The sequence below is a fragment of the Oncorhynchus kisutch genome, linkage group LG23, assembly GCF_002021735.2.
Source record: "Oncorhynchus kisutch isolate 150728-3 linkage group LG23, Okis_V2, whole genome shotgun sequence".
Taxonomy (NCBI): Eukaryota; Metazoa; Chordata; class Actinopteri; order Salmoniformes; family Salmonidae; genus Oncorhynchus; species Oncorhynchus kisutch.
In genome coordinates this window covers 21,977,307-21,998,611 of record NC_034196.2, presented here as the reverse complement: position 1 = coordinate 21,998,611, position 21,305 = coordinate 21,977,307, and the positions used below count along the sequence as shown (strand labels likewise).

Below are 21,305 nucleotides of genomic sequence, written 5' to 3'. Positions count from 1 at the left end.
TCTACAAATTATTTTTTTATATGTTCTGGCTCCTTGACCATCCGCTCAAGAAGAAATTGGTCCGCGGCTGTATCCTAGTTGATGATCCCTGGTGTAGATGATCTACCGTGTAACACCAGCTCCAACCATTTACAGAAATGAATAGAGAACGATGTGAACACAACTGATGTGTTGTCTGACACACTTTGATGTGTTTGAGAATCAACTGTAAATTGTTGTACGTTTGGAAATGTAAGTCTATGGGCATGTGTACAGTATAAAGCAGTGGTGATGTTTAAGATGAGGGAGGACAATTTCTTTTTTTCCTGAGCATGGACGTATTTCTTTTACAGCATATTGGATGACTGTCATTCATTTTCTATTCACCCAGTTCAATGTAACAGTGATAGGTTTACGCTACTGCATGATCTAATGTTCCTTCTACCCATCATGAGGTCGCCACAACCTAGCCTATGAAGGAAAGTTTACAACGTAGGTGCACACCGGTCGAGAGAAAGATTTTAGGTGACAAGCAGTGACACATGCACAGATAGTGACACATTCAATACCGCCTTGCACACTCTTGCCTGCATCTCGCTGATATAGGGTGTAATCGTTAGTCCAATTTCAGGTGTGTTTATCCCCGTTTTGTTCCATTTACTTCCGTTTCAGAAACGTTTTTCATCAGAATCGGCAGAATGAATACACTCCTGATCCTGTGTAAACACAGTACACTTTCATAGCAGGCACGTTTAATTTCTTCTCACATCTATGTGCTCTCCTCCTCTCACCTTTTCCTTTCGCTTGTGGACTTCAATGCACAACACATCAGCTGTATGTGACCAGGCGAAAACAAACTTTCCAAGCCAAACCATATTATAACCGGTACACACAGCCTACATCGTTGTCACCATATTAGCTAAAGTAAAGTCATAGTCAACATAGCTAATAGAACTAACGAGTTAGTAAATCCGCTACAATCATGCAGTAACATTACAGTTTACAGTCAGTAAGCAGTTTGGCACTTACACCGGCGGACCCCGGTGGCAATAAATTGGTCAAACCAAAAGCTTACCTTGACTTAGAAGAGTTCCAGTGTTGTGTTGGATAGTCATAGCCAGCTAGCTAACATAGTATCCCTGTATTTGAGCAGGGTGTTTGAGTAGGCCCAAACTAGCTAGCCGCATTTGCTAGCTAAGTAAGTGAAAAACATGATGGAATCCCTCTCTCTCATCTCTCTCTTGCTTTTCCTTCATTAAGGAAGAAATTCATTTGTCCAGAACTGCTTAACTATTGTCTTTCTCTCTCTTTCAGTTAACTACTCACCAGATGTTATGCACTGCAGTGCTAGCTAGCGGTAGCTTATGCTTTCAGTACTAGATTCATTCTCTGATCCATTGATTGGGTGGACAACATGTCAGTTCGTTCTGCAAGAGCTCTAATAGGTTGGAGATGTCCTCCGGAAGTTGTCATAATTACTGTGTTAATTAAGTCGAAGGAAGTGGGTGAGAACCATGAGCCTCCTAGGTTTTGTATTGAAGTCAATGTACCCAGAGAAGGACGGAAGCTAGCTGTCCTCTGACTACACCAGGTGCTACCTTACAGAGTGCTGTTGAGGCTACTGTAGACCTTCATTTCAAAATAGTGTGTCTTAATCAATTATTGGGTGAAGTGATTATATTTAGGATAGTTTTATCTAAAAAGGATAACTTTTTAAATGTTGTACTTAAAAATAAAAATAAATTCACTGAGAAGGATGGCCTCCACTGGTATAAAGGTAATTACATTGGTGCAAAACATTTATCAGGCAGAGAGTATATGTTATTCTTGTTTCAAAGACTATGTATAGCCCTGCATAGGCTATACATGTACTCCCACATGGATATTGATATCTTCCTTTTTCCAGTTTACAAAGTTATCTAGGCTATTTTATATTCCTCTACATGGGTGTAGACACAGGAGGCAGATGGTTGGAGTCTAAGATGTTTAATAATCAAAAAAGGATTAGGCAAGAGAATGGTCGTGGACAGGCAAAAGGTCAAAACCAGTTCAGAGTCCAGGAGGTACAGACTGGCAGACAGGCTCGAGGTCAAGGCAGGCAGAATGGTCAAATAAATACACTGGGGAAAACAAGTGACACCTGGAGGGGGTGGAGACAATAACAAGGACAGGTGAAACAGATCAGGGTGTGACAGTTAGAGGATTCAATAAAACTACAACTTGCTGTAACCTCTCCCTTCTTTGGTTTACACATGAATGATGTTTCCAGTATTTCAGCCAATCAAAGCTGGCACTCCTGGCAGTATTTTTTTGAGGAGCGCCACTTGCTGTTTGGGTATTGGGGGCACGTGGAGGGCAAGCAGTTATGACAGATCATAAACGATTGAATGTCAAGAAAAACGGGGACATTTAGATGCACATTTTTCTCGCCGTCTGTCAGCAGCTATAGGCCTAGTTTGATCTTGTTTACGAAGTGCATGGTTTAGTAGTTTGTCTTCATAGTTCGAAGGATGTCTTCAGGTACTGGGAGTTAGACTACTAGTTGGGGAATCCCTATCATCCACAGTGTCACCATCAAGAATACATCAAGAGTATTCTACAACACCAGGAAGGACACTCTTTAGTATGACCCCTAGACCCACTCCAATTTGCACACTGACCCAACAGATCTACAGATGAAGCAATCGTACTCCACACTGCCCTATTCCACCTGGACAAAAGGAACGCCTATGTGAGATTGCTGTTCATTGATTACAGTTCAGCGTTCAACACCATAGTACCCACAAAGCTCATCACTAACTAAGAATCCTGGGACTAAACACCTTCCTCTGCAACTCGATCCTGGACATGGTAAGGGTAAGCAACAGCACATCTGCCACGCTAATCCTCAACACGGGGGCCCCTCAGGGGTGCGTGTTTAGTCCTCTATTGTACTCCCTGTTCACCCACGACTGCAGGGCCAAGCATGACTCCAACACCATCAATAAGTTTGCTGACGACAAAGCGGTGGTAGGCCTCATCACCGACAACAATGAGACAGCCTATAGGGAGGAGGTCAGAGACCTGGCAGTGTGGTGCCAGGACAACAACCTTTCCCTCAACGTGAGCAAGACAAAGGAGATGATTGTGGACTACAGGAAAAAGAGGGCCAAACACGCCCCCATTCACATCAACGGGGCTGTAGTGGAGCAGGTCGAGAGTTTCAATTTCCGTGGTGTCCACCACCAACAAACTATCATGGTCCAAACACACCAAGAAAGTCATGAAGAGGGCACGACAAAGCCTTTTCCCCCTCAGGGGACTGAAAAGATTTGGCATGGGTCCCCAGATCCTCAAAAAGTTCTACAGCTGCACTATCGAGAGCATCCTGACCGGTTGCATCACTGCCTGGTATGGCAACTGCTCGGCATCAGACCATAAGGCGCTACAGAGGGTAGTGCGTACAGCCCAGTCCATCACTGGGGCCAAGCTTCCTGCCATCCAGGACCTACAGTATATACTATGTGGTGTCAGAGGAAGGCCCAAAAAATGTTCAAAGACTCTAGTCACCCAAGTCCTAGACTGTTCTCTCTGCTACCGCAAGGCAATCGGAACCGGAGCATAAAGCGTCATTATTGTCATTTTATTGTGTTTTTTTATTTTTAATATATGTTGCACTTGATTTAATATTTTCTTAACTCTTTTTTCACAAAACTGCAGTTTTAGTTAAGGGCTTGTAAGTAAGCATTTACCGGTAAGGTGTTGTATTCGGCGCATGTGACAAATACAAATTGATTTGATCTGAGGTATGTGAAACTCAATCATAATAATAGTAAATACACTAATGTTATTGTAAGAATCATCATTATTATATTAATAGGCCTAATTTAACATTATGTTCGGATCTTCTTCATCACCTCATGAGTAGGTATAGGCCAATGATAATGTAGGCCTATAATCTGTGTCAACATGTACCCTTCAGACATTTTCTTCAAAAAATGTAATGCGATGTTATGTATGCTTAATTAGCACCTTGTTTATCACTCTAAACTTTTATCCTATTTATATATTTTCTTCCACTGCCATTGACACACTATGGAAATATGTTTAGCTTACTGTCAAGAACTTGGCTACCAAACAAACACTCAAAGTGCTAAAACCTTTCTCTGTGAACCATTTCAAGTTTCTGTATCCTGTTTAAGGCACTATTTCAAGGTGAAAGACAACAGGTATAAAGAATATAGCTCAGAGCATGGTCTCTAACCAATCCCCTTTCATTAGCAGGTTGTGGGAATGTTGGCACTTAACTCATCTGGCCACAAGCTGAACAGATAAATGGTGACTGGTTGTTGTAGCCTGACACAGATCCAATGTGGGTCAGTAACACATTCACAGGTACACTGCTGCCATGACGTGAAACACAGAACCCTGTTTGTGATCTCTCTCACTGTCGATCGACCTCCACCAAACCCACTCAGGTACACAAATGATCTACGACCGGAAGTTCCTCCTGGAGTGTCAAACCTCCCCTCTGACATGCACCCCTCCCTGTCTTCCCAATATTCCAGGGGTAACCAAACCCCTCTCAAACACTACGACACACAGCCCACCCCAAACAGACCCCCAACAACCACAATCCCCAGCGGACAACAGCGCATGTAAGAGTCTACAGGTAGGTGTGAGTGTGTGTGTGCTCAAAGATGTATGAGATATGTCATTTGTGATGAGTCTTTTCATCATGTTTTTGCTTTCATCTTGTTTTTGCAGGGGAGGATGCTCAATTTGAAATGGACATTTAGCCATTTGATGGATCTGCAGCCTTGAGGATGACAATGAAAGAGGGACTCATGTTTAAACTCATGTCTTTTTGGAAACAGCACAGCATACTGAAATGAATGAAGACTGCATTATTGAAGTGCTGCATTATTATGTGCAGTCATAATTCTAATCGCTCAGGAAGACAAAAAATGTACATACAATTTCTCCTCTATTGATTTAATATTATTTACTAATTGTTAGTTATTATCCTGTCTTAAAGATGAAGCATTTGAATGATATGTTTGAGTCTTCTCCAGTAACATTTTGTAAGCATTGTTCTTTGTCTGGTTCTTCGTTAAGTTGTATTCGTGTAATACGTTGTTGATTGTAAAACTAGGGCTACATTTTGCAGAATTATTTTTCTCCAGAGGAACTAATAAAAGACAAACATACTTTTTACTATCCTTTTGTGTTACTATTAAATAAGATAAGAGTATGCAACTTTCAAAAATATCCCATGTTAAAAAATAGTCCTGTGAAAACCATAGACGCAGACTGAAATAAATTGAGGATTTATTAAACAAAAGGTTCATGTGACATTTTAAAGATATTTAGTCCTTTATGAAATAATACTTCTCGCATGAATATGTACTCTTTTTTTAAAACCATATGATTACCAAGTCTCACAGTGGAATTAAAGCGCTCTAGGGGTCAGCATTGACAATGACAATTGTCCTTGTATCTGCTATTGTCTCAATCATGAGTCCATATGCATAATACATGTATGCAGTCAGGAGATCTCAGTTTAAAATCCTTTCGAGTGATTCTCTTGATCCTTTTCAGTGCTTGTGTTCAGAGTCTGCTTCAGTGTCCATCACATCCATATAGTTTAGCATGGCTGAAGGCAGCAGCTGCCCTACTAGAATAGCCCTGAACTTTGAGGCTACACTCACAGAGTGAGCACACACATTTGCACCTTAACTGTCTTTGTGAGGCCTGTAAGGTCAAGCAGAAACTGGTACAGAGTGATGTTCTCTGGGAAGGAAAGTGCCTATGGGGTGCTCATGTTGGCAGACACGCTGATCAGTGGCAGCCGCACTCGTCCACCACCATGCCCTGAAAGTGCTGCATCAGCACCTCGCTGTTTTCGTAATACAACATGGACAGAGGGGCCAGGCGGGTGGGCACACAGGACGGGCACGGGACCCGGTCTGAGCGGTGAAGCTTCAGTAGACTCTGGAAAGAGAAGAAAAAGACATGTTAGTACAAGTGAACTCACACACAAACAGGAAATCATACAATATTGTAATAGGAAACAAATCAATGGCGCTATTTTAAATCTATTTCAAACATGTACATTTTCAGCAGTGATAATGTAATGTTGGTAGTCTTACCTGCATGTAAGCATGGTTGGTGGGGGTGACGGTCTCGTCCACTGGGGTAGGGCAGCTGCCCTCACAGCGGTAGGCGTTATAGCGCTTGGGGTAAAGAATCCACTCGCTCCAGCCTATCTGGTCAAAGTCCACCCACATGTCTACCATCTTGCACAGGGGCCCTTCCTCTCCTCCGTTTGGGCCACGCCAGGGCCACCCCAGCCACTCCTGCTCTCTGGTGAAGCCTGTGTCTCTTCCTGCGCCGGGCTCCCTTTCCACCCTCTACGCTGACAGCAGGGCCAGCTCCAGCTCACTCCCGGTCCAGAGTGACGTACTTGGAATGTTCAGCGGTGCGGATGAGGGTGGGGGCCTTCTTCTTTGTCTGGTGCTTGGAGAAGACCACCATCATGACCCGGTCGGCTGTGGGGTGCAGGACACTCTCCAGACCCTTCTCTCTCTGCCCTTCCCTCTTCATGGCCAGGTGCAGAGCCTCCCTGGTGCAGCCAGTAGTAGCGGAGCAGGGTGGTGACGTTGAACACCCTCCGATTGGATGTGGCGGTCAGGGAGCTGGGCTCTGCCCTCAGACATCCCAGGAAGAGGCTCTCTGGGCATGGCGGGCTGGAGCAGCAGCCACTCTGGGAGTGGTACAAGTCCACAGTGACATGCTCAGAGGCAGAGAAGGTAGGCAGGCGGATCCGCAGCTCGGAGCGCTTGATGTTGTCACTTGCAGAGATGGACGATGCATCAAAGGTGACAGACCACCTCCCACCGCTCTGGTGACAACCTGGAGAGATAACATAGAAAATATTTGAGCAAAGCAGACAGCAGACACGGATTATTAAAGTGTGCAAGCATGTCTCTCACCTCTGTGACTATCAGACTGTCCCATTTATTAAATCAATCACAGATAGTTATTATTTTATTGTTGCCCACAGACAGCTTTCACACACCATCTTTTGACATGCAATGAGCAGTTAATAAAGTAGAATGTTGTTACTGTCACATTGTGTATTGCTCCGTTCCTGACACACTTCTGACAGCCTGGGTCTAGTACGTGCTAAAGTGCCATAGCCTAGAGGCTCTTCACAATACGCATTGTATAAGGTTCCCATGCTAAAAAAAATTGCGAAACACATAGGCGCAAAGTAATCAAAACGCGCTCTAGTAGCCTAAAAATCACTCTTTATTGAATAAATGTAACTGAGAGTGAATTCGATTATTATAATGAACTAATAGTTACATCATTACATTGTGTTTAATTAGTGTGCCCAATTGAATTGGTGCTTAAAAAGTTGCAAAATAAAGATACTCACTTTTGGCTACCAGACGGAGTACAGAGTCAGAATCGTGAAGACGGGAGATGTCCTCACTCTTGGTCCGGGCGGCGCTAACAGATGGCGGCGCCCTGAATGTGTCTCCCTCCAGCAGAATCCGGTTGAGCTGCATCATGTAGAGTGGGAACCTGATGGAGTGATGACCATGGTCCCTGTGGAAGAAAGCCTCACGGTTCCCAGGGATATTCTCCGCTCCAACCACAGAGCACAAATCCACCAGAAGCACAGAAAATATAGCCAGGGTGAGTCCTTCCATAATTCGAAATTAGTTAATCCAAGGTAGTATTCTCCTGTAAATCCAAATCAGTAAAACTCTTGTGCTGAGACATACAGGTGGGATAGAGCTCCTTCTCCCAGCTTTTCCAGTTGAGAACACCTCAGGTGAAATATGCTGTCCGCTGGAGTAAGGACTATTATAACAACCCTGTGTCTTTCTTTGCATATTCTGTCATGCCACGGGGTTTTGAAGTGACGGCGTGATCAACCGGAGAACATACAGCTCAAAGGGTTAAAACTGTCCATGTGGTTGTGTATCGAAACCAACGGCTCTTTTGAGTGGGAAACGTGAAAACTTGAATACTTCTGCGTTGAGTGTTGTAAATTAGAGATCTCTCTGATAAGGAACCGCGACATTAAATTAAACAGATTAGAAATTGAACATTGCACTTTGATTAATGGAGACTAAACAACACGCGAGTTAATCACTCCATGCCACTTGTATTAGATGACGCGTCATAAAAGAATGTAATCTATTTTTCACCTAGTTAGGAAATCGAGAAAACTGACAACAATTGACCCAACTTCTCTTTTCGAAAATAAAATGTCAGGGCGCAGAGTTATGGCCTACACTAGGCGTACAATACGATAGGCTAATTATAACCACAGTATTTATAACCTATTTTATCCCATCACAGATAAAATTGTATGGTCCTCGCATGACAATAAGACTGATCAGTGTTATCAACATTATAATCTCGCTTTCACTGTAGCTTTCAGTTTTTCTTGCACGTTACAATGAAATGCGAGTGACAAAATGTAATTGGTCTATTTATTTTAGTAGGCTAGGTCTATTTAGTCTCATTGTGTTAGGTTATCTCTTGGCGCTTATCTTTATAGGCCTAGATGTGATTTGGCTATATGATTGATTCTCTCTGAAGAGGTACTACTAGCCTTACCACTCGTTTGGGGATTCGTTAGGCCGGAGCAAGGAGTCTGGGTAGCTAGGCAACTAGGCTATAGGCATCTACATTGACTGTACAGAAATCTTCATAGACCCTATCTAGCCTACTTATTTCTTAGATTCATCTGAAGAACAACACAACAAAGTGTGCAAACTATTTGATTAAAAAAGGTGTGTAAGAAATGTAATCAAAAGGTTTATGATGACGTTGCACGATATTTGGCCGGGCTTGCAATTTTATGTGCTTTCAAAAGATCTTCAAAAGATGCTTGAACTCGCCGACCATAAAAATAAATAAATCATTATGCCTATAGAAAATCTTTAATTAGAATGTAATTGCAACAACACTATGGTATATGCTAATTGTGCAGCGCTGATTTGGAAAAAACAACAATTAATTCAATAGCTGGTTAGGCTACATTTTATTTGTACTTAGTTTATTCAAAATGTATGCATTTCATGGATATAATGTTACCTTTAAAAATTATGTTTTATCCTTAACTTTGGGCATATAGTCCTGATAAAAAAATAATTAAAATTACAAATATATTTTTTATAGCTTATCTTGTGTTGGACTATATTTAATCAATGATCAAATCAACAAGCTGCAATATGTGCTAGGCTACTGTTCAGTGGACAATAAAAAACAATTATTCATGGTCAATAAAAACCAATTCTAGGCCTAATTGTGATACAGGTATAGACGGAGCCAAGGATACTTAATATGAGCTCAATAAATCATGTTAAATCAGTTTTGTGAGTTGTATGGTGAGAGGCTATTGTTTCACCCATAGGCCCACCTCACACACAGGCATACATGTATGCTACACCTTGATCTGAACGATTGTGGCATCTGATCTATCTATTATCGGCTCTATCCAGCAGGGGGCAATGTGTGGCTATGAGTCAACAACAATCTATTGAGCAGTCAGCCACACCCTGTGTGTGTATTACTGCAGCCTGTGTGTGATGTTCTGTAATTTTGCACTCTTTTCTCCATAAACTGAAATCACAGTTCAGTTCATATTGGAATCAGGCTCGTGCGGTGGAGGAGCTCTTTGTTGGCTACACTCAACCTTGTCTCAGGGTAGTAGGTTGGTGGTTTTCTGCATATCCCTCTAGTGTTGAGGGGGCTGTGCTTTGGCAAAGTGGGTAGGGTTATATACTGCCTGGTTGGCCCTTTCGAGGGTATCATCGGACGGGGCCACAGTGTCTCCCGACCCCTTCTGTCTCAGCCTCCAGTATCTATGCTGCAATAGTGTGTCGGGGGGCTAGAGTCAGTCTGTTATATCTGGTGTAATTCTCCTGTCTTATCCGGTGTCCTGTGTGAATTTAAGTATGCTCCCTCTAATTCTCTCTCCCTCTCTCGGAGGACCTGAGCCCTAGGACCATGCCTCAGGACTACCTGGCCTGATGACTCCTTGCTGTCCCCAGTCCACCTGGTCGTGCTACTGTTCCAGTTTCAACTGTTCTGCCTGCGGCTATGGAATCTGACATTTACTCCTGAGGTGCTGACCTGTTGCACCCTACAACCACTGTGATTATTATTATTTTACCCTGCTGGTCATCTTGGCTATGCACTGTTATAATCTCCTCCCGGCACAGCCAGAAGACGAATGGCCACCCCTCAGAGCCTGGTTCCTCTCTAGGTTCCTGCCTTTCTAGGGAGTTTTTCCTAGCCACCGTGCTTCTACATCTGCATTGCTTGCTGTTTGCCTGGGTTTCTGTATTGCACTTTGTGTCATCTGCTGATGTAAAAAGGGCTTTATAAATACATTTACATTTTTATTAATTTTCATGAAGCATTACTAATCCTCTCTAATTTAGAGAGAGAAAGAGAGTGTATGTGTGTGTTCATTGGAAGGAGTGAGGGGCCCAGGGGGATTATGAAAGCTGCTACAGTGCTATAATATGCGCTGGTGAACCGACCAACACTTATTGAAAACGGGTTACATTTCCATCGACAGAACCAGTTCTGGTGGTGGTGGGTGTGGGCTAGGCTATAAAATATTAAAGGGCTTTCCTGTGGCCCCTGCTTCAACAGAATAATAGGGATAATTATCTACTGAGCAGAGAGGAGCAGTCAATTGAAACTGGGCCCTTTGATAGGAACTATGTTTGATTAAGATACAGTTGGGAGGGAGTGGTGTGTGTTTGTTGTGTGTCTTTAGATTTTATTTAAATAAGAGTATGTAAACTGAGTATACAAAACATTAGGAACACCTTCCTAATATTGAGTTGCACCCCCCTCTTTTGCCATCAGAAGAGCCTCAATTCGTCGGGGCATGGCCTCTACAAGGTGTCACGAGTTCCACAGGGATGCTGGTACATTTTGACTCTAATGCTTCCCACAGTTGTGTCAAGTTGGCTGGATGTCCTTTTGTTAGTTGACCATTCTTGATACACACAGGAAACTGTTGAGCATGAAAACCCAGTGGCGTTGCAGTTCTTGACACAAACCGGTGCGCCTGGCACCTACTACCATATCCCGTTCAAACGCACTTAAATATTTTGTCTTACCCATTCACCCTCGGAATGGCACCGCATACACAATTCGTGTCTCAATTGTCTCAAGGCTTAAAAATCCTTCTTTAACCTGTCTCCTCCCATTTATTTATTTAAAGTGACATCAATAAGGGATCATGGCTTTAACCTGGATTCACCTGGTCAGTCTATGTCGTGGAAAGAGCAGGTGTTCCTAATGTTTTGTACACTCAGTGTATCATATTCATTACTATAATTAATTGTTCCTCTAGTGAGTAACTGAGCTAATATCACTCGGTGCCCCACTGTCACGATTCTGTAGTGAGCTGAGATTACAGAGCTGAGACATGTTCACTACATGTACATCCTCAACCCCAGAGAACAAACCCACTGGGCACACCACTTCATTTCAACATGGAGAATTGGGTAATATTTGGTTGGTACGTTGAATGAGATTACAACCTATTTTCACACACTCAAAAATACAGTCAAAGTTAGTTGAATTCTCAATGTGTTATCACTATGCTTTCAACTATCTAAAAAGCAAAAACAAATTCCAATGAAAAATCTATGTGTCACGCCCTGACCTTAGAGATCCTTTTTATGTCTCTATTTGGTTTGGTCAGGGTGTGATTTGGGGTGGGTATTCTATGTTCTTTCGTTCTATTATTTGTATTTCTATGTTTTGGTCTGGTAGGGTTCTCAATCAGGGACAGCTGTCTATCGTTGTCTCTGATTGAGAACCATACTTAGGCAGCCCTTTTTCCCACCTGTCTTTTAACTACCCACACTTTGTTTGTGGCACATAGCCCTTAAGCGACACGTTTGTAGTGGTTTTGCAGGCGTCATTTCTAATAAAAAGGAATATGTACGCTCACCACGCTGCAACTTGGTCCTCTTCTTCAGATGGCTGTGACACTGTCTGATTTTTGGTTTAGTTGTCACCTAAATGTGATATCACTGTGCTTTCAACAATTTAAAAACACAACAAAGTCAAAATCTGAATATAATGTTAGATATTTTGTTTATTTATACAATTGAATGTGTTATCACTGTGGTTCATCTAATAGCACAACCAAATGATCTGGATTGCAATTGAGATAATTTAGGTACAAGTGGTCAATGCCATTTGAGATTCTGCAAAGATTATTATAGCATTTGTGAAGATCTCCACAGACCTGCGACATTTGCAACCTGTTGAAAATGCACACTTTCAATGATTACATAAGACATTTGTTACAGTAACCTCAATGTGGCCAGGGATGTGTTACTCATTTGAAAGTTGAGTAAATACTGTTACATTAGTTTGTCAGATAGCCTTAACTTTAGGCGGACAAATATCTAAAGCTAAGCAGGACTGGCCTTGGTTAAAAACCTGGATGGGAGACCAAAGGGTAGCTGTAGAAAGTTCAACTCTCCAGTCAGAGGTGCTGCCCTGCCTACAGTTTTTTTCTCTTAGTGGATATTCCGTTGAAGATCTAACATTGTTTCAAAAGTACAAATTCAACATATTTTATACAAGGTTCGTCAATGTTGAAAATTGCTTACCATGGAGATATAATCCTGTCGTTGAAATTTCACCATCATAACAACAGTTTACATTGATGACTTTTATCAAATCCAATATATTTTCATGTCACAATACATTGACAAATTACATTGAAACAACATTAATTTAACCAGTTTGTGCCCAGTGGGAAGTATCTTTCTTTGCCTCAGAGTTCTGCAAGCTTTGCGAGACTCCCAGAAATGTTTCTGAAAGTTTTCTGAACTATTCCAGTCTTGTTAGTCCTGCCAATTGCCTTTACTTTTAATGAGTCAACAACCTTTTACGGCGTCACCCATAATCCACAGCCCCTAGGCTGTACAATTTGCATTTATATTGATGCAAGGAATATGATGATTGTAGCAGTAGCATAGCTGATAGTGTCTGCAGTCTTGCCAAAGTCTGATAAGTGGTGTTTGGAGTGTCTTGGAGCTTCTTGGGGACACTGGTCAGAATCAAAACATGTTTTTCTCACTTGTTGATCTATTTGGAGGGCTTTTGATGACAATCTCATGGCCATTAGAGCAACCACGATCAGCCGTGTGCTTAGTGTATCTCTTTCTAGACGGCTAACAATGTTCTGAACAAACTAGTCTGACATGAGTCATGTTATGCCAATCTCGTTTATGCTTAACTTAGTCATATCCAGGCCCCCAGATATGAAATTATATGATGGTATGATTTATAATGATGGTATGTCCGCATCTGTGACATCACAGACTTTTGTTTTTCACTCATTCATTTAATTTGTATTTTTTTTCAAAGTGAGTAAGTTCAAATAAATTATCCCAACCAACCCTGCTTGGTGATCATTTACAGTGCCTTGCGAAAGTATTCGGCCCCCTTGAACTTTGCGACCTTTTGCCACATTTCAGGCTTCAAACATAAAGATATAAAACTGTATTTTTTTGTCAAGAATCAACAACAAGTGGGACACAATCATGAAGTGGAACATCATTGGATATTTCAAACTTTTTTAACAAATCAAAAACTGAAAAATTGGGCGTGCAAAATTATTCAGCCCCTTTACTTTCAGTGCAGCAAACTCTCTCCAGAAGTTCAGTGAGGATCTCTGAATGATCCAATGTTGACCTAAATGACTAATGATGATAAATACAATCCACCTGTGTGTAATCAAGTCTCCGTATAAATGCACCTGCACTGTGATAGTCTCAGAGGTCCGTTAAAAGCGCAGAGAGCATCATGAAGAACAAGGAACACACCAGGCAGGTCCGAGATACTGCTGTGATGAAGTTTAAAGCCGGATTTGGATACAAAAAGATTTCCCAAGCTTTAAACATCCCAAGGAGCACTGTGCAAGCGATAATATTGAAATGGAAGGAGTATCAGACCACTGCAAATCTACCAAGACCTGGCCGTCCCTCTAAACCTTCAGCTCATACAAGGAGAAGACTGATCAGAGATGCAGCCAAGAGGCCCATGATCACTCTGGATGAACTGCAGAGATCTACAGCTGAGGTGGGAGACTCTGTCCAGAGGACAACAATCAGTCGTATATTGCACAAATCTGGCCTTTATGGAAGAGTGGCAAGATATCTTTGAACTTTGTTTAAACTTTGTTTAAAGTTTGCCACAAGCCACCTGGGAGACACACCAAACATGTGGAAGAAGGTGCTCTGGTCAGATGAAACCAAAATGGAACTTTTTGGCAACAATGCAAAACGTTATGTTTGGCGTAAAAGCAACACAGCGCATCACCCTGAACACACCATCCCCACTGTCAAACATGGTGGTGGCAGCATCATGGTTTGGGCCTGCTTTTCTTCAGCAGGGACAGGGAAGATGGTTAAAATTGATGGGAAGATGGATGGAGCCAAATACAGGACCATTCTGGAAGAAAACCTGATGGAGTCTGCAAAAGACCTGAGACTGGGACGGAGATTTGTCTTCCAACAAGACAATGATCCAAAACATAAAGCAAAATCTACAATGGAATGGTTCAAAAATAAACATATCCAGGTGTTAGAATGGCCAAGTCAAAGTCCAGACCTGAATCCAATCGAGAATCTGTGGAAAGAACTGAAAACTGCTGTTCACAAATGCTCTCCATCCAACCTCACTGAGCTCGAGCTGTTTTGCAAGGAGGAATGGGAAAAAATTTCAGTCTCTCGATGTGCAAAACTGATAGAGACATACCCCAAGCGACTTACAGCTGTAATCGCAGCAAAAGGTGGCGCTACAAAGTATTACCTTAAGGGGGGCTGAATAATTTTGCACGCCCAATTTTTCAGTTTTTGATTTGTTAAAAAAGTTTGAAATATCCAATAAATGTCGTTCCACTTCATGATTGTGTCCCACTTGTTGTTGATTCTTCACAAAAAAATAGTTTTATATCTTTATGTTTGAAACCTGAAATGTGGCAAAAGGTCGCAAAGTTCAAGGGGGCCGAATACTTTTGCAAGGCACTGTATATTGGCTGTGTATTTATAGGAAAGGTTCCCAATAATAGACGATTGTAATTGTCCAGTTGGGTTGGACCTAGAGAGCAGAGACAGTTCAGAGAAAACACAGCAGGACTGTGTAAATCTCAAGGAGGAAATTGCAGGGAAAGGATATGTGTTAGAAGCACTGTTTCACAGGAAATAGGTGTTTTTCTCTTTCAGTACATCCTGATTCATAGGGAACATCAGTATTGGTAAAAACAAGTATCTGACAGATGGTATTGTAAGGGAACTGTATAATTTCTTTATTCTTTTTAAATATATATTTCAAATACAAAACAGATGAAAATGAATCATGTCTTTGTATATCATGCTGCTCTCCATACTACTGCTGGTTAGAAGTTGATCCATAGTGGATCTATGGTAAAGCAGGCATATCTGTGCAGAGACGTTCTAATCTCCCTGGCACTGTCTGTATCAGGTCAGTCAAGATCATCACATGGGTCATTAATACCTGCATTAAAGAATGTTCTGATCTGGAGCCACAAGTTCCAGTGATATAGCCAAGCGGAGCAGGGGCACCTTAAGACCTGTCAACTCCTGATGAATTTGCTGCTGGGAAGGACTGGCCTGAGAGATAGCTGCCTCTGATATTGCCTGTCACTGCGACCATGAGACGGTCCTCTCTCACACCCTGGGGCCCTCGGGCTGCCATCTGAGGGGACACTGTTGGAATGGTTGTTTATGAGAGGGATTTTGAGGACTGTAAGATTTGATTAAATTTGATACGGTGTGTGTATGGGTGTGTGTTTGTGCATCTTTTTGGACTTGTATGTGCAAGAATGTGGTCAGGTGCACATTAGTTTGTATTGTTGGGTTCTGAGAATATGAAAATATACCTATTCATGTCACTGATGGAGTGCTGAGGTTTAGAGGGTCTACACCAGAAGCTAAAGGTTCTAGGAGGAAGGTATATAGACTGTGCAACTGAGCTTGGAATGTGTTGAGTGCAGGGAAGCGATTACATGTGGCAGGAATTGATAAGGGGAGAGACCCATGGATTAGTGATGGAGGGGGGTTGAGGTCAGGTCACCTTAATGGAGAAAGAGAAGTTTATGGCCCATATCACTAGTGTCCTGCAGTAAAGAACACTGTTTGTACAGATGGGTAGGAGGAGACTCAGCCTAGGAGAAAGGGTTAAATATCAGTGCTTGTCTGAAATGTATTTTGTCTGAATCCAGCTTTATCGACCCTTTGGGAAGAATTAAACTTGGTCAAGCTTTTCTAGTGTCCATAAGTAATTTACTCTGAAAATTAGAACCCAACAGTATGTACAGTTGAAGTCGGAAGTTTACATACACTTAGGTTGGAGTCATTAAAACTAGTTTTTCAACCACTCAACAAATTTCTTGTTAACAAACTATAGTTTGACAAGTCGGTTAGGACATCTACTTTCTGCATGACAAGTAATTTTACCAACAATTGTTACAGACATTTATAATTCACTGTATCACAATTCCAGTGGGTCAGAAGTTTACATACACTAAGTTGACTGTGCCTTTAAACAGCTTTGAAAAATATGTCATGGCTTTAGAAGCTTCTGATAGGCTAATTGATATCATTTGAGTCAATTGGAGGTGTACCTATGGATGTTTATAAACACCTACCTTCAAACTCAGTGCCTCTTTTTTCTCACTTGACATCATGGGAAAATCCAAAGAAATCAGCCAAGACCTCACACAACAAATTGTAGACCTCCACAAGTCTGGTTCATCCAATTTCCAAATGCCTGAAGGTACCACGTTCATCTGTACAAACAATAGTATGCAAGTATAAACACCTTGGGACCACACAGCCATCATACCACTCAGGAAGGAGACATGTTCTGTCTGCTAGAGATGAACGTACTTTGGTGCGAAAAGTGCAATCAATCCCAGAACAACAGCAAAGGACCTGGAGGAAATGCTGGAGGAAACAGGTACAAAGTATCTATATCCACAGTAAAACAAGTCCTATATTGACATAACCTGAAAGGCCGCTCAGCAAGGAAGAAGGCATTGCTCCAAAACCGCCATAAAAAAAGCCAGACTACGGTTTACAACTGCACATGGGGACAAAGATCGTACTTTTTGAAGAAATGTCCTCTGGTCTGATGAAACAAAATAAGAACTGTTTGGCCATGATGACCATCGTTATGCTTGGAGGAAAAAGGGGGAGGCTTGCAAGCCGAAGAACACCATCCCAACCGTGAAGCACGGGGCTGGCAGAATCATGTTATGGGGGTGCCTAGCTGCAGGAGGGACTGGTTCACTTCACAAAATAGATGGCATCATGAGGGAGGAAAATGATATGGATATATTGAAGGAACATCTCAAGACATCATGAGGGAAGTTAACGCTTGGTTGCAAATGGGTCTTCCAAATGGACAATGACCCAAAGCAAACTTCCAAAGATGTGGCGAAATGGCTTCAGGACAACAAAGTCAAGGTACTGGAGTGGCCATCACAAAGCCCTGACCTCAATCCTATAGAAAATGTGTGGGCAGAACTGAAAAAGCATGTGCGAGCAAGAAGGCCTACAAACCTGACTCAGTTACACCCAAGTTAAACCATTTAAAGGCAATGCTACCAAATACTATGAGTGTATGTAAACTTCTGGCCCACCAGGAATGTGATGAAAGAAATTAAACCTGAATTAAATAATTCTCTACTATTATTCTAACGTTTCATATTCTTAAAATAAAGTGGTGATCCTAACAGAGAATTTACTAGGATTAAATATCAGGACTTGTGAAAAACTGAGTTTAAATGTATTTGGCTAAGGTGTATGTAAACTTCAGACTTCAACTGTATGTGTGCATCTCAGCTGTAGGTCTCACTCCAGTAGATTTTAATCTTTCACACTGAACCTTGATCTGACCACAACTGCCCACCCCTCCAGCATCACTACAACACCCCTGGGCCCTCCTCTCTTTGCTTGTCAAAGTGATGGACATCCCTAAACACACACACTTTCAGCAAAACAGCTAACATGACTGCATCAGGCCAGCTGACCCTGGACAACCACACACCCATTATGGTTTAGCTCAACATCCACTTGATAATGCTTTCTCTCTCTCTTGTAGTATGGGGCTGATTGACATAATGGGAGCACACTCCCATGTGTCTGTGTTTTCAGACTCTTTTTAATGGCAGTTTGCCATGCAGACAGTACGGTATAGTCACCCTGGTAAACAAGCACCCCCACTCCCTGGGATTCCCTCTTTGAATCTCTTTGATCTGACTTTCTAGTTGTAAGAGCTCTCATAATATGAGTCCTATCTGATTCCTGATTCTCAGCAGCACCTTTTGTAGATAACTCTCATTGAGATTTGAATCACTAGAGATGTTTGCCAATGGGTCGCTATGCGCTGCACTGTGTTGTATGGACCAGAAAATATTAGTGATTTGATTTGGAAGATCTTCATTTACTTTATTTCCTATTTATTCTCACCTGAGAATTTAGCTGATCTCCTACTATTTGTTTTGGGAGATGTAATGTCTGTTAAGGTGTCTTTCCTGTTGAATCTATGATGAAGAGCTCCGTGAGACTGTGGCTGGTGGCTGACAGTGATACATGCATTTTCAAGACATCGCCATGGGAGACAGATGAACATGAATAAAAATGTCAGCGCTATGACATTTACGATGATGAGGATAGAGGATCTCACCTCTTCTACTCATCTATTTTTCAGTCGCTCAAAAAGGGAAAAAGATTTGTGACCTCCGAGCTAGGAACTTCACAAGCCAAGGTTGAAAAAGATTGTTTGCTGTCAGTTGAAAAGGGGTCCGTGATGCGTATGTCTAGAAGAGTTGTTGAAAGTTTTTCTGTGTATGTCAATCTGGGTTATGTCTCAAGAGAGGTCAGTTGCACATTATTTTGAGGTTAGGCAAGGTACCCAGTTTCAGTGCATTTATGGTGTAGACAAATGCATGGTGTAGTTTTTGAAACACAAAAGATACACTATATATAAAAAGTATGTAGACACCCCTTCAAATTCGTGGATTCAGCTATTTCAGTCACACATTGCTGACAGGTGTATAAAATTGAGCACACAGCCTTGCAATCTTCATAGACAAACATTGGCAGTAGAATGGCCTTCCTGAACATCTCAGTGACTTTCAACGTGGAACCGTCATAGAATACCACCTTTCTAACAAGTCAGATCATCAAATTTCTGTCATGCTATATCTGCCACAGTCAACTGTAAGTGCTGTCATTGTGAAGTGGAAAGGTCTGGAAGTGTTAGGCCACATAGAAGCTCACAGAATGGGACCGCTGAGTGCCGAAGCGCGTAGCGTGTAAAAATTGTCTGTCCTCGGTTGCAACACTCACTACCGAGTTCCGAACTGCCTCTAGAAGCAATGTCAGTACAAGAACTGTTTGTCGGAAGCTTAATGAAATGGGATTTCATTGCCGAGAAGCAACACACAGACCTAAGATTACCATGCAAAATGCCAAGCGTCGGCTGGAGTGGTGTGAAGATCGAAGACTCTGGAGTAGTGGAAACGCACTCACTGGATTGATGAATCACGTTTCACCATCTGGCAGTCCGACGGACGAATCTGGGTTTGGCGGATCCTAGAAGAATACTACCTGCCCCAATGCAAACTGTATCTACTGGAAAGCCTTACCAGAAGAGTGGAGGCTGTTATAGGTGTATGCAACCATAATTTGCAGCCAGTCAAACTCCATTCAAGAACTGAGCCAGAGTCAGGAATAGGCTTTCCACAAAGGTCCTCCAGTTTTACAGTTGAAATGGTTTAAAAATGCAATGCTTTACGAAGGCTTAACAAGAAGGATGGCAGAAGATAAACAGCAGTATTACGTCACTCTTTTCCAACAATGAGGCCGAACTGCATAATTTCCTATTTCCTGTTTTACCACCAACAAAGAAGTAGCACAGCATAGCACATGTTAAGCTGCGGCTACACAAAACAGCCACTGGATGGTGCCAAATCAAAAGGCGCTTGGCCAAAAGAATAGAAGGCAGAATACTCCCCATCTGGCATCTGAAAGAGGCCACTATTAATTAATGTTACACACATACCTCAAAGACTAGCAACCTCTTAGTCTTCTTTGGCTAAAAGGAGTATGACCTCTGAGACGGGTCCCAGGAATTTCTTGGTGGTCCCCTGAGCAGTAATCTTGAGTTCCACTTTGCGCACCTGCACTGATGCCAACCTCTGCATTTGTTAGTCTGCCCCGCCGTGTGTTCTGTGGGCACGTAGTGCCACTGCTCCGGGCGTGTTGATTGACAGATGCATTGGACTCTTGCTGTGAACATACACATAGAAGAGTTTAGTCTCATTGTATATGCATCTATCCTATGACTACTTTACTGTCGCAGTAGAAGTTAACGTTGTTTGGTTTGAGGCCTATTTTGTCTAGGATGAGCTCTGCCATTTCTACTGCCAACACTGCTCCACATAGTTCCAGGTGGGGTATGGTAGGCTCCGATTGAGGAGTTAACTTGGCTTTTCCCAAAACCCACTTCACTTTGTCCATATTCATCAGTGGCTGATTTACACAACTGCACCAATGGCTTTGTTGGAAGCATCTGAAAACACACATAACTCTGTGCGTTTCACCTTTGAGAGGGAGTTCTTAGTGCACTGTAGGTGCGTGGGATATGGAGCTACTTCAGATCCTGTAGTGAGTCCCTCTTCTTTTCTTTCAGATGAATTTAGCTGTTACAGTTTTCTAGGTGTGAAGGAGAGTCAGACCAAACTGCAGCATGTAGATTGCGATCCATGTTTAATGAACAATGTAAAACACGAATTAACACAAACACTACAAAACAAAGAACGTAACGAAAACCGAAACAGCCTATACTTGTGTAAATTAACAAAGCACTAAGGACAATCACCCACGACAAACTCAAAGAATATGGCTGCCTAAATATGGTTCCCAATCAGAGACAACGATAAACACCTGCCTCTGATTGAGAACCACTCCAGACAGCCATAAACCTTGCTAGATAACCCCACTAGCTACAATCCCAATATATACACACCAAAACCCCAAGACAAAACACATCACAATACAAAACCCCATGCCACACCCTGGTCTGACCCAATACATGAAGATAAATACAGGGCGTGACAGTAGCTCTGACATGGAGTGAGGAAGGAGGGCCGTCCATTCTCCAAAACATTAGTTTTGAAACTGTTCACGATTGGCTTGTGAGCGTTTTCCAGGCATACTTGGCCTACTAGGACCCAGCCTAAG

The 21,305-nt window shown here is 42.2% G+C and overlaps 1 protein-coding gene across 1 annotated transcript; it reads right to left on the bottom strand.

Moving 5' to 3' along the window:
• Positions 1–5,410: 5,410 nt before the first annotated feature.
• On the bottom strand, positions 5,411–7,777 carry LOC109868153 (nodal homolog). The gene is given in 5 exon segments (XM_074933784.1): positions 5,411–5,952; positions 6,111–6,303; positions 6,305–6,550; positions 6,552–6,873; positions 7,403–7,777. Coding segments are annotated over 5 exon segments (1,191 nt in total). The 5' UTR covers positions 7,680–7,777; the 3' UTR covers positions 5,411–5,799.
• Between the last annotated feature and the right edge of the window lie 13,528 nt (positions 7,778–21,305).